Source organism: Sus scrofa, chromosome 9 (assembly GCF_000003025.6).
Source record: "Sus scrofa isolate TJ Tabasco breed Duroc chromosome 9, Sscrofa11.1, whole genome shotgun sequence".
NCBI classification, from domain to species: Eukaryota; Metazoa; Chordata; class Mammalia; order Artiodactyla; family Suidae; genus Sus; species Sus scrofa.
Window position 1 is genome coordinate 68,066,624 of NC_010451.4, and position 12,820 is coordinate 68,079,443.

The 12,820-nt window shown below is 40.2% G+C and overlaps 1 protein-coding gene across 1 annotated transcript in view; it reads left to right on the forward strand.

The window, feature by feature from the left end:
- Nucleotides 1-12,820, forward strand: part of CR1 (complement C3b/C4b receptor 1 (Knops blood group)) — a 106,490-nt gene that overhangs the window by 40,951 nt on the left and 52,719 nt on the right. The window contains 2 exon segments of the mRNA XM_021063334.1: nt 10,504-10,683; nt 12,120-12,219. Of these exon segments, the coding sequence (XP_020918993.1) occupies nt 10,504-10,683; nt 12,120-12,219 (280 nt within the window).

Here is a 12,820-nt window from a genome sequence, read left to right on the forward strand (position 1 = left end):
TGTTCAAGCCAGTACCCATTCAGTTGCAAGTGACAGAAATCCATCACATACTGGCTTAGACCAAGAAGGGTTTTTATTATATCATATATCAGAAAAGGCCAAGGGTGCAGCTAGCTTCATTCAAAACAAGAATTAAATATTCAGCTCATATCCTCAGGAATCTGTTCTATTTCCTCTTTTTGTTTGTTTTTTGTTTTGTTTTCTTGCTGTCCTCATTCTCTGATAGACAGTCCCTAAAAACTGGCAAAATATTTGCTGACAATGTCAAGCACATATCTCGTCAACTTAGCATTCCAGCCTAAAGAGATTCTCCTTCAAAAGTCCCTTCCTTCCTTCTGATTTGTCCAAATAGGGCCACATGTCCTCAACTGAATCCACTTATTAGGGTCAAGGCTGTGAAATAAGCAGATGACAAGGCCTAAGCTGCTTGCCCAGGTTTGGAGCTGGGGACAGGATTGATCTACCTCAGTTGTTCTCAAGTGGGGCAATCACATCTTCCCTGACACCCAGAGGGCATCTGACAATCTTTGCAGACATCTGTGGTTGTCACAGCTGGAGGAGAGGAGTACTACTGGCATCTAGTGGGTAGAGGCCAGAAATGCCTCTAAACATTTTACAGTGCACACAGGTCAATCCCCCAAAACAAAGCATTGTCTGGTTCAATGCATCAATAGTGTTGTATTTGAGAAATCATACCCCACCCAAACCACATGGAAGTGTGGGAAAGAGGGAATTTCCCAGGGGAAAAATTAGGGGTCCAATTCTAGAAGAAAGGGCCCAGTTGAAACAAGAAATATCCACCATACCCTCCATCTGGGAAAAATAAATAAATCCACCCCTAAACATCCATGCCTTCTCTCTTAAATTATCTCCTTTCTATTTAATGCCAAATATTCTGAAAAATTGGTTGACCACAGCTGATGTGTTCATTTCATTCACATTCATTCACTGAACAAATAATTATGGAAACCATTCTTGTGTGCTAATAACTATTTCAAGTTGTGGGATATAGCAGTGATAATAGACATGTCCTCACTTAGCCTTTGTTCTAGTGAAGAGAGAATAAGCAGACTGTCAGATGGAAATAAAAAGAAAAAATAAGTAAAAATTTAAAAATTACATGAAGCAGAGAAAGAGGAAAGGAAGTTCAGAATGGATGTGCAGTTGTAAATATTGGCCAAGGAAGACTACGTTGAGAAGGTCACATCTGAGAAAAAAACTCAAGGAGATAAGAGAGGTAGGCATTGCATATATCTAGTCAGAAAGTGTTCCGAGCAAAAGGAAGATTGGGTGAAGAAAAGACCAAAGGGGGACTGTGCCCATTGCATTTGGAGAAATTTGTTTTCCAATAGAAAGGGGGAAATGATGATACTCCAGAAAGAGGGGGATTCCTCGAGTGATGTTTTGCACAAATGAGAAATAGATTTTAGTGCACTACTGGAAAAGTTAGCCTTAGATAAAGATGGAACAATATAACCATATTAGTATAAGGAAGATAAGGAAGGAGATAAGGAAGCTCCAAAAGCCAGATTCAGGCATTTGGTTAAGTGATGAGAGAGGTTTGTGGAAGTTGTATTTGATTTTTTTCCTATTTTCTTTGGGGAAAAAAAAGCAGCAATGCTATACACAGAGATTAAGAATGATGGAGGAGATGTCAGAGGTCAATGTCAAAATAAAAAATTTGAAATAGTCATTTCAAAGAATGAGAGAGTAAGTGGACTAGGCAGCTAGAGTAAGAACACCAGGCAGCATTACAAAGGTCCACTTCAAATGAAGTCATCACAAATCTGTGTTTCTCTTCAGACACATTCTGCTTCATGATACAGGGGCAGAATTATGGATAACTGAGTCTAATCAAGATTGTTTGTCTAATAAATATGATAAAGTGAGAGAAGGGCAAGGAAGCCAATGTTGTATGCAAGCTAGTGATTATAATGATGGATCGTGGAATTCAACCTGGTAAGGATGAAGGTGAGGACACTAAGAGGAGTTGAGACTGAAAGATCAATGGGTTGTAGGTACTGAGAGCTACAAAGATTATGGGATTCAAAGTACTAGAGCTGAACAAGAAGGAGAGGATTGCTAGCTGGACAGTAGGATGGTCAAAATTAAGAAGGGATTGCAGTTACTGATGATGCTAGGGTTTAAGGTATGGCCATGGGCATAAGGGGCAGAGTAGCGTGAAGAACAAGATCATTGACAGAGAAGAGGTCAAACTAAAGTCCAATTATCTGGAAAATACCATCACTGTGATTACCAAATCACTAAGGAAATGACAGGAGTAATGCTAGAGAAATTTTTCATGAGCTAGGCGCTAAAGTCTTCAAGGGAATAGAGAAGATGCCAGGAAATTAGTGCATAAAGAAATGGTAATGAGTGACACATTCTGATAGAAGTGATGTAAGCCTACCCCCATTTCCACAGCCTACACTATCTGGCTTTTTCTTCCACTGCTCTGTTGAGAATATCTTTAATACCACTGCTTGGTAGAGTGGTATTAGGGTATTAAAAAGAAGGTGTGGCAAGTAATGTGATAGATATTTCTTGCAATAGAGCCTAATGGACACTGATGGAAAATAAAAAAAAAAAATAATATCTGGCCTTTGGGACACTGCCCTTTCTCAACTAGTAAGGGTAAGAGCTGAGACTTGAAAAGAAGGACAAAAAAATTTTAAACATTTGGATGAATACGGTTCACATGTTTCTATTCTGATCTTCCTATTGTTTATTGTGTATGTTCTCCCTTAACAGACCCACCAATTCCTGAGATTTTTTTTCACCCTCTTCTGTTCATTTCCTTTTCTAAAGGCTTCTTGCCAGGACTTTCTAGAAGTCGAGCTTCATAATCGACAAGCTCCCTAGATTCTCAGCCTTCCCCTAGAACATTCCCACACCTCCTGGCCCTCACTAAGCTCCATTTGTCCCATGACCACAGAGCTTTCTTGGTTAAAAATCAAAAGAACCTTGGACACTTTCTCTTCACCACGCTACCTTCTCTCCTTCATATTATTTCCCTGTTATTTCTATAACAACTTCCTTCGAATCTTAAAACAACGTGCATATATTTTTAAACAATCCTGGAAGTCAGAAGTCCAAACTTAGTATTGGACTAGACCAAGGTGGGAATGACTCCTTCTGCAAGCTTCAGGGGAGAATCCATTCCTTGCCTCTTCCAGCTCCTGTAGGTAGCTGGCATTACTTGGCTTAGGACAGCATCACTACAGTCTCTGCATCAGACATTGCCTTCTGCCACTCTGGTCTGCTGCCTTTCTCTTCTAAGAACCCCGTGTTTAGGTTGCCTACCTAGATAATAAAGGATGATCTTACCATCTCAAAATCCTTAATTTAACTATACCTGCAAAAATCCCCCTTGCACCTGTCACAGGTTCTGTGGATTAGGACAGGGACATCTTGGGGGCCATTATTCTGCCTACCACACACCTCCATTTCTCTCGCCTTTGAATTCTTAACCCCCTCTCCAAACATGCCCCCCCTCATATTTCTTATTTCAAACAACAGCACTAATATTAATTTTGAATCCTGGGGCTAACTATTGATTCCAATTTATTTATTTATTTGGTGGCACCCAGCTTGTGGAAGTTCCCTGCCCAGGGATGGAACACTTGCCACAGTAGTGACCCAAGCTGCTGCAGTGACAAGGCCCAATCCTTAACCCACTGAGACGCAAGAGAACTCCTATTGATTCCCATCTTTTTCTCACCACTACCTTTCAGAAAGGAAGTAACCAAAATTCAATACTCGAGCAATTTTTTTTTCATTCCATTCCTAACATCTCTCTTAATTGTCTACTTTATCCCCAGTCGAAGTCACCACCAAATCTCACCAGGATGATGGTAAAAGCTTCCTTGCTAGTCTCTCTATACACTACTTATTCCAATCCAGTCTCTATACTACAGATATAATTATACTTTTAAAAATGCAAATCTGATTAAGTCATTCTCTTTAAAAAAAAATCTATCAATGGCTTGGTGTCTCAATTCAACAAAAAGAAATTGAGAGTTCCCACTGTGTCTCAGTGGAAACAAATCTGACTAGTATCCATGAGGACGTAGGTTCAATCCCTGGCTTTGCTCAGTGGGTGAAGGATCCATAGTTGCCATGAGCAGTGGTGTAGGCTTCAGACACGCTGGGATCCAGCGTTACTGTGGCTGTGGTGTAGGCCAGCAGCTGCAGCTACGATTTGACCCCTAGCCTGGGAACCTCCATATGCTGCACGTGTGGCTAGAAAGAAAGAAAGAAATTGGTTCTTCACATTGATTGTACACTTTAGCTGTTTGCCTGCAGCTGTCATTAGCTCAATTTCATTAGCTGACCTATCCACACGGATTCTGAAGAAAAGAAAAAGTCCTGCAGCCGTGTATAGAAGCAAAGCCGTGAGAATCCATGCCTACGTCTGGAACTGCCCATCTTCACACTGGGAACACATCAAGGAGCTCTAAGCATTGCCAGAGGTCCCGTTCCCCGCCCCCCCCCCCCCCCCGCCCCGTACCTGGATCTCTAAGGTGGTCTCCAGGGGGGCGAAAACCTATTAAAAAATGCAAATTGGGAGTAAACGAGACCTCCCACCAAGGGGAAGTTGTGGTCAAAAGTTTTTTTTTTTTTTTGTCCCGGAACCCCCGCCCCGCTGCCTACATCTGGGCACGGAGCCGGAGGTGGGGTCCTTCTCTCCGCTGCTGCGCTTTGCCCTGACTTCTGTTTTCCCTGAGGTCGCATTTGGTTACTCGAAGCGCTTAGGGAGGATGGGAAGCTCTTCTTTGAGGAGCCCGGAGTTTCAGAGGCCGCCGGCGCTCCCTGTCTCCTGCTGCCACGGAGCCCTCCTGGGGATTCTGGTGCTACTCGCGCTGCCAGCAGCCTGGGGTGAGAGTCGGGGCGGGCGTGGGAGTGGGCTCCGCGGACGAAGCAGCCAGGGCGCAGCGGGCACAGCAGCGCTGGTGCTGGTGTCTTGAGGTGTTGCTCTCCGTGGGCTAAACGCGCGAGAAAGCAGGTCGGCTCTGGGATCCTTTCTGTGTCCTGGGACCCTTGGTGGCATTGATCGAATTCCCCTCTGCGGTGGCTTAGGTTGTGCCCACAGCAGAGGAGGGTGCAGATGCTGAACAGAGGCTGCACGGAATTCCTAGCTTTTGGGTAATAACAAGACTGGCTGTAGCAGAGTGTGCCGCTAATAGGGGAAAATGGGGGTGGGGGAGTAGAAATTAGACAAACTTGGGTTCTAATCCTAGCAACACATTGATGGTGAGGAAAGTTACTACAGGTGTTTCCACATCTGGAAATACCGATACCTGTACTTCACCAGCTTGCTGCTAAAAGGCATAAAGTGTGTCAAAGGTCCTACACAGTGCCTGCCACTTAACCACTTTCTATTGCCATGACTTCATCAACCCTTTGTTCATTAGAGTGTTCAGACCAGCAGTCCAAGGGGCGCAGCTATCACCTGAAAAAATGCCTTGCAACGGGGTATACTCACCCCACTTACACCATCATTAAAGTGCATTTATTGAGCACCTACGTTAAGACAGCTCCCAGGTGCCTGGGATTAGAAGAGCTAGTCAAGCTGCAGAACTCTCAGTGTGACTCATTGCAGGTAGGATAGGGGTGCATTTTAGTCAACTGTTTAGAACAAAGCAAAGCCTATTATAACTTATGAAAATGTTGGGGCCCCATCCTCCCTTCCTTCCTTGTAACTTCAAATAGGTAAATACCTTTGATTAGAATGCTTCTCTTCTTATTTTTAGATTCCCTAGAAGTCTTAAGTGCTTACTTAATGTCTGAAGTGACAGTCTTTTTTTTTTTCTTCCTTTTGGGTACAACCTCTTCTTAACAACTGAATTTGCTCTCTACTGTCATTAGACATTTTGCATTCATTATTTGTGCCTTCTAAGAGAGAGAAGGAAAAGGGAAAACCAAATTTCACAGAAGTTGTTATTGATATTTTATCTCCTCAGATATCATAAAGGAACCTGTCAGTTGAAGAAAGGGGATAAAATCTAAAGCTTTATTTTCAAAAGAAAAGCATGCAAACTAAATTAAGCAATCTGTGCTTAAAATTTTTGTGCACTTTGTATCTGGTCCCTTTCTTACTGCAATGTTTTTGCAGCTTGCCTGGGTTTATTAAGTTACTGTTATAGTTTAATCCCAGACACTATTAATTGCAAAAAAAATATTTACTAAGGTTATCATAATAACCTCGAAAAGTGAAACACCTTAAACTATCTAGTAATTTACTCGTCAAAGTAATTTAGACTTTAAAAAAATGCTGATGGAATGGGGAGAGTGCACAACACTGTGGCATTTGAAAGAAATGTGAGAGCTATGCCTCTAAGGTGTACGCATAGAGAAGTATGGTGGCAGGGGATAATGAAATCTCCTTAATTAGAAGGCCAGAATTCTAGTTTTTCCAGCCTCTGCTACTTACTAGCTGGGAGCCTTGGACCCAGCAAGTCAATTAACCCCCCTGACTTTGAAAGTCCACATGCAAAAAATGAACGTAATTGACAGTTGCTGAGAGGCTTATTGTAAAAATTGATGAGGTAGTGTATGTGACAGCATTTCATAACCTGAAAATCCCCACAGGGATTCCAAAACTGTGACTAGGAAGCTGCCCTGAAGGCCATGGGATAACTGAAAAGGGAGATATCTCAGAAAAGGCTGGGTGGAAGGAGTGATTGTTTTTATGGAGTGGGTTGTTTTGCCATGGTCAGGAATGGGAAATGTTGGCTTTAACAGTGCTCAATGAGTAAATCCAAAAAAAAAAAAAAAAAAAAAAACCAAAAAGAAAGAAAGGATTCTAAAGGACATTTAATGGGGATTTTTATTTTAGATAAAAATTAGCACACTGGCATTACTAGGACCTTGTTTAACACAGACAATCTCACTGGGCAGACTTTGGCAATCTCACTGGGTCCTCGGGTCAGATCTCATTAATTTCCTGGTGTATAAAAAGCAAAATAAGGGAGTTCCCCTTGTGGCTCAGTAGTTAACAAATCTGACTAGAAACCATGAGGTTGCGGGTTCGATCCCTGGCCTTGCTTGATGGGTTAAGGATCCGGCGTTGCCGTGAGCTGTGGTGTAGGTTGCAGATGCGACTCGGATCCCGCATTGCTGTGGCTGTGGTGTAGGCCGGTGGCTACAGCTCCGATTAGACCGCTAGCCTGGGACCCTCCATATGCCGCGGGTGCGGCCCTAGAAAAGACAAAAAAAAAAAAAAAAAAAAAAAAAGCAAAATAAAAAGGAGAGGCATTTCAGTTGGCCTTGTGATGTGTGATCTATTTCAGTTTACACATGCTCAGATTGGTAGATTCATAGTTTGTTAGCTAGTTGTATCTAATATAACTGTCACAATTAGACAAGTAACTTCAAAATCTTCCTACACAGAAATCCTACTGAAAGTGGCCTCTGGCTGGTTGCGGCTCTAAAGCCAATATTCAAGACGCAAGGTTTGTAGAAAGGAAGCAACTGTGTTGCAGGGAATGCAGAAGGGGGACCTCCTATCCAAAGGCTAGCTCCCCCTGACAACCAGTGGGCAAGAATTTTAAAGAGGAGTCTCAGGAGTGACCCCCATGGCAGGATCCAGCGTTGTCTCTGTGGTAGAGGGGGTTTGATCCCTGGCCAGGCACAGTGGGCTAAGGATCTGGCATTGCTGGATTTGATCCCTGGCCTGGGAACTTCCATATGCCACAGATGTGGCCATAAAAAAAAGGATGGGGGAGTTTTAGGGGTGTATAGGTGGAGGGAGGGGACAATATCCAAAAACTGCACAGTCAGTTCTGATACTCGTCTTGAAATTGGCCACGTTGTGGTCATATCAATGTCATCTTGGTTGTTTTAAGTAGTGTTAATTTTAAATTCCAGAGTCAATTTGTTCCCATTTCTTTGAGGCTAGTTCTTGGAATTGTGGCAGCTTATGCTAAGGCTACACCCTGGTCATCATGCAGTTAACTTCTTCCACCTGGCAGGGTTTCAGTATCTGCAAAACAGCTCAAAGGATGTGGCTCAGAATATTATCTATAGTCCTTGAGGAGAAACTAAATGTCCTTGACTTTGTTTAATGACTAAACTATTATTATTTTGTCCTGTTTGCTTTCCTTTGCTCCTGTATTTTCTTACTTCTCTGATTAATTTACTCTTTGACTAAAGTTTTTCCAAAGAAAAAGACAGACAGAGGATATAGAGGGGAAGGACCGTTGTGTCCTGCTCCATTTCAGAAGCATTGACTAATGATAAGACTGAGTCTTATAGGTAATTCATGATTCATCTCTTCATCATAGCAAATATGCACAGAGTGCTTGTAATCGAGTGCTATGTATTTGGACTAAGGACTCATTTAAAGGAGCAAAAATCATGGGATTTCTTGCCTTCATCTTATGCATATCTAATATGCATATTTAACGTCTATTGAGAAAATAGATACTTTTAAAAAGCATATAAATATAAAAGGCACAACTTTTATCAAAGGAAAATTAATGTGAAAGGAAATTAGGTGGCCATTCACAGTCTGAGTCCAAAGTTTGGGAAGTTGAACTGTGTTTGACATTCCATTATTAAGAATTTGGTGAGCACAAGAACTATTAAGTTGTTTGGGCCTAACTACTTAATAAATAAAATTGTCAAGTATTTCTCTGGGGGCTAATAATGATGTGAAAAAACTACTGAGACCCTAAGAACACTATGAACTGTGTAGGTTGGGAACCTCTATCATAATTAATTAAAAATAAAATCTAGGCCTTCCCATTGTGGCTCAGCAGAAACGAACCTGACTAGTATCCATGAGGATGAAGTTTCAATCCTGGCCTTGCTCAGTGGGTTAAGGATCCAGTGTTGCCGTGAGCTGTGGTGTAGGTTGCAGACTCGGCATGAATTTGTTGTTGCTGTGGCTGTGATGTAGGCTGGCAGCTACAGCTCCAATTCAACTCCTAGCCTGGGAACCTCCATATGATGTGAGTGTGGCCCTAAAAAGACAAATAAATATATAAAATTAAAATTAAAATTAAAACTATATGGTTCATACAAAATGTACAATATACATCTTCAGAGGTGGATTGGTTGAATATAGGAAGAAATTGTACTATGCAAAAAGAAACCAAAAGAAAGCTGATTTGGCGAATGTGGCATTATGACCATCTTTGTCTTTAAATTATTATTTTGTGTTTATATTTAAAATAATTATAGATATATTGAGGATTAACTCTACAAATTTATTTATTCGCCTTATAAATAAAGTAGGCAAAATAAAATTTGAGTCAAGATTCATTATTAAAGAGAGATATTTTCTAATAATGAGTCTATCTACCAGAAAATATAATAAAAATATATGTAAAAAATACATATATGTGTATATTACTGTACCTAAATAAAAATGTTGAAAAAATACATCTAAAGTAAAAAAAATGGACAGAGTTAGGAAAAGAAAAGACAAATGTGTAACAGATGGAACATTTTAACACACTCCTTTAGTATCTGGTAGAATAAACAGACCCCCCCACAAATCAGTAACTATCGAGAAGACTTAAACAAATATGATGAACAGATTGGGGTCTCACTGACATACCCAGAGCATTGTACCCATTACCGTAGACACACATTTTTTACAAATAGATACACACACAGTTATCTCAGTTGATCATATAATGAGCCATAAAACAATGTCAGTCAATCTCAAAACTTGATAATAAATATTTAGCTAAAAACATTCCTCAAATGTGTGCAAATTCTACAGAACATTTCTAAGGAAACCATGAGTCAATGAAAAAACTACAATGGTACTATCAAGTATTTTGAAAAGAAAAAGAAAAGAAAATTTGACACAATTTGTATAATATGGCTAAATCTATGCTTGGAATAAAAGTAATAGTCTGAATGCTTAATATAGAAACTATGAAAAGCTGAAAATAAGGTCTAAGTAATCATCTCAAGAAATTTATTCTCAAAAAAAGAACAGCAGGTAAACTCAAAAAAATTGCAGGAAAGATGAGATGAAGATAAGAGTAAATCAACAAAGCCAAAAGTTGGTTCTTTCAAAACTAATTAATTGATTGGTCTCAATCCATCCTCCATTATTTGAATTAATTAGTAGAGAGTGCAGGAGGCACAGGAGATTAAAAAAAAAAAAAAAAAAAAACGGAAGAAAAGAGATTTCTAAAACTTCATTAAAATTATATTTTTCCAGCAGATATATCTTCTTGATTACATATTGATTGACTCAAAATGTCATTTTTATTATTTTAACTTTAACCTATGAGATCTTAAGGGGAAGTAACTAAGTCTAATATATTTAAAATATGCATTTTTTAAAAATGTGTTTTCATAGCATAAAGCTTTAGTTGTCGAGCTTTGTACACAAAGCAAATGCTAAAATTTTCTTGTTTGGAATAATTGACTTGCCAACAGACTTCCAACAGTGGTGATTGCTACGTCTATGAAGCATATTAAAGAAAAAAAAAGAGATAGAAGTTTCTCCACTAACTTTGATGTTACTATGGTCTCCAGGTCAGTGCCAAGCTCCGAGACAGCTTCCATTTGCCATGCCTACAAAGCTGATTGACAAAGATGAGTTTCCCATTGGGACATCTCTGAAATATAAATGCCGCCCTGGTTACTACAGCAGAATATTCTCTATTACCTGCCAGAAAAACTCTTTCTGGTCAATCCCTGAAGGCAACTGTAAACGTAAGTAACTCTGGATTGAGGACTCCTCTACATTAGTCAAAAATCTATCAGATAAACTTTGGAACAAAGACAGATGTCATGGCAACTTGACCTAAGGTACAATAGATGTGAGAGTTCTTTGTGTGTGTATGTGTGTGCCCATGGCATGTAGAAGTTTCCAGGCACAGGATCTAACCAGAGCCAAATCCTTAACCACTAGGCCATTGGGAACTCCTGAGAGTTATTCTTTTTATTTTACATTAAAATTTTTTTTATTACAGGTGATCTAGGAGATCCCGTCATGGATCAGTGCTAACAAACCTGGCTAGTATCCATGAGAATGGGGTTCGCTCCCTAGACTCGCTCAGGGGGTTAAGAATCCTGCGTTGCCATGAGCTATGGTGTAGTTCACAGACGTGGCTCAGATTCTGATTGCTGTGGCTGTGGTGTAGGCCGCTGGCTACAGCTCCGATTCAGCCCCTAGCCTGGGAACTTCCATATGCCCTGGGCGTGGCCCTAAAAAGATAGAAAAAAATTATAAATAAAGTATAGTTGATTTACAATGTTCCTTTAATTTCTGCTGTACAGCAAAGTGACTAGCTCATACATACATATCTATGCATGCAGAAATGTGTACACATTCTTTTTTTTTCATACTGTCTTCCATCATGTTCTAACCCAAGAGATAGGACATAGTTCCCTGTGTTGTACAGTAGGACCCCATTACTTATCCATTCTAAATGTAGTAGTCTGCATCTACCAACCCCAAAGACCCCATCCATCCCACTCCCTCCCCACTTCCCCCTGAGAAACACAAGTCTGCTCTCCATGTCCCTGATCTGTTTCCGTTTTGCTGATAGGATCATTTGTGCCACATTTTAGATGTCACATATAAGTGATATCATATGGGATTTGTCCTTCTCTTTCTGACTTACTTCCCTTAGTATGAGAATCCTGAATTATTCTTATAGGTCATATCTTCCTACTGCTTTGAGTTCCTAGCATTGTCATTACAAGTTCATTGCATGAGAAATGACCATCACAAGGCACAATTAAGGGAAAATCTCCAATCACTAGGGGTGTCCCATTTTCACAACTGAAACTAAGTAACGAATAACTCAGCAAAGAAAAGTGTAGATATGGATAGAATCCCAGACGTCAAGACTTTTGATCTATACTGGTTAGATTACAGAGTAAGCACTTTAGTGATAAACGAAGTTCACATTTTTCTGAGAGATGCAATAGGAAGATAAGACAGATCTGGAAGGGAGGTATTTTTGAAAGTGGTGCTTCGTGATGGCTGATCTGGAGGCAGTCTTGTGAATTTCCTCAAGGTGACAAAGTCTGTGGAACTACAAATACTCTTCAGTAAGCTATTGCCAGGTTGGGACCTTATGTACTAACAGAAGTTCAGAGTATTCTACATGTGATCCCCCTATTCTGCTTCTTTCTGATAGGTAAAACATGTGGAACTCTTGCAGAACTCGTAAATGGCAAAATGGAGATAGACAAAGACATGCAGTTTGGATCAACTGTTCATTACTTTTGCAATGACGGGTGAGTTGGCAGTAACACTGTTTGAGGTGACACTTCCAGAATTGTAACACCAGTCTCTAAACAGGAGTCTCAGAAAGGAAAGTCAAACCACCTGTCCATTGAAAACATAGCAATAAGATTTCTAAGTAGAGGTGGTGACTTGAATCCAGGCTTTTAACTACCTTTGAAACAACTAAACAAACATTGGAAAAAATAGGAAAAACCTGTATCCATGCTAGAAATTGGAGAGGTGGGGGTGGTCTTTGCACACTAACTTAATGCCCCTAAAACCAAGTACTCACTCATTAGATGGGAAGGGCGAGCATTCTAAAGAAGTAAATGCAAAAAACACCAATATACATATCTTTTGAGTTAAGAATAATTTAAAGCAATAAGAGCTAGAAATGTTGGATTCAGGAAAAAGTAGGAAAGAGTCGTTTGTTTGGGGTAATGAAGCAGATGTGGATGGGAAAATCTTAATTGTTATAACGGCTCTCTGGAAGTACAGACAAAACAGGCATCTGGCTGTGGACATACCCTTGGCTTAAGACAGCCAATTTAGGAAAGAAATAGGGAGACCTAATTTTTTAACTTTTAGTCTGTTTTATTACTTATTGCTTAC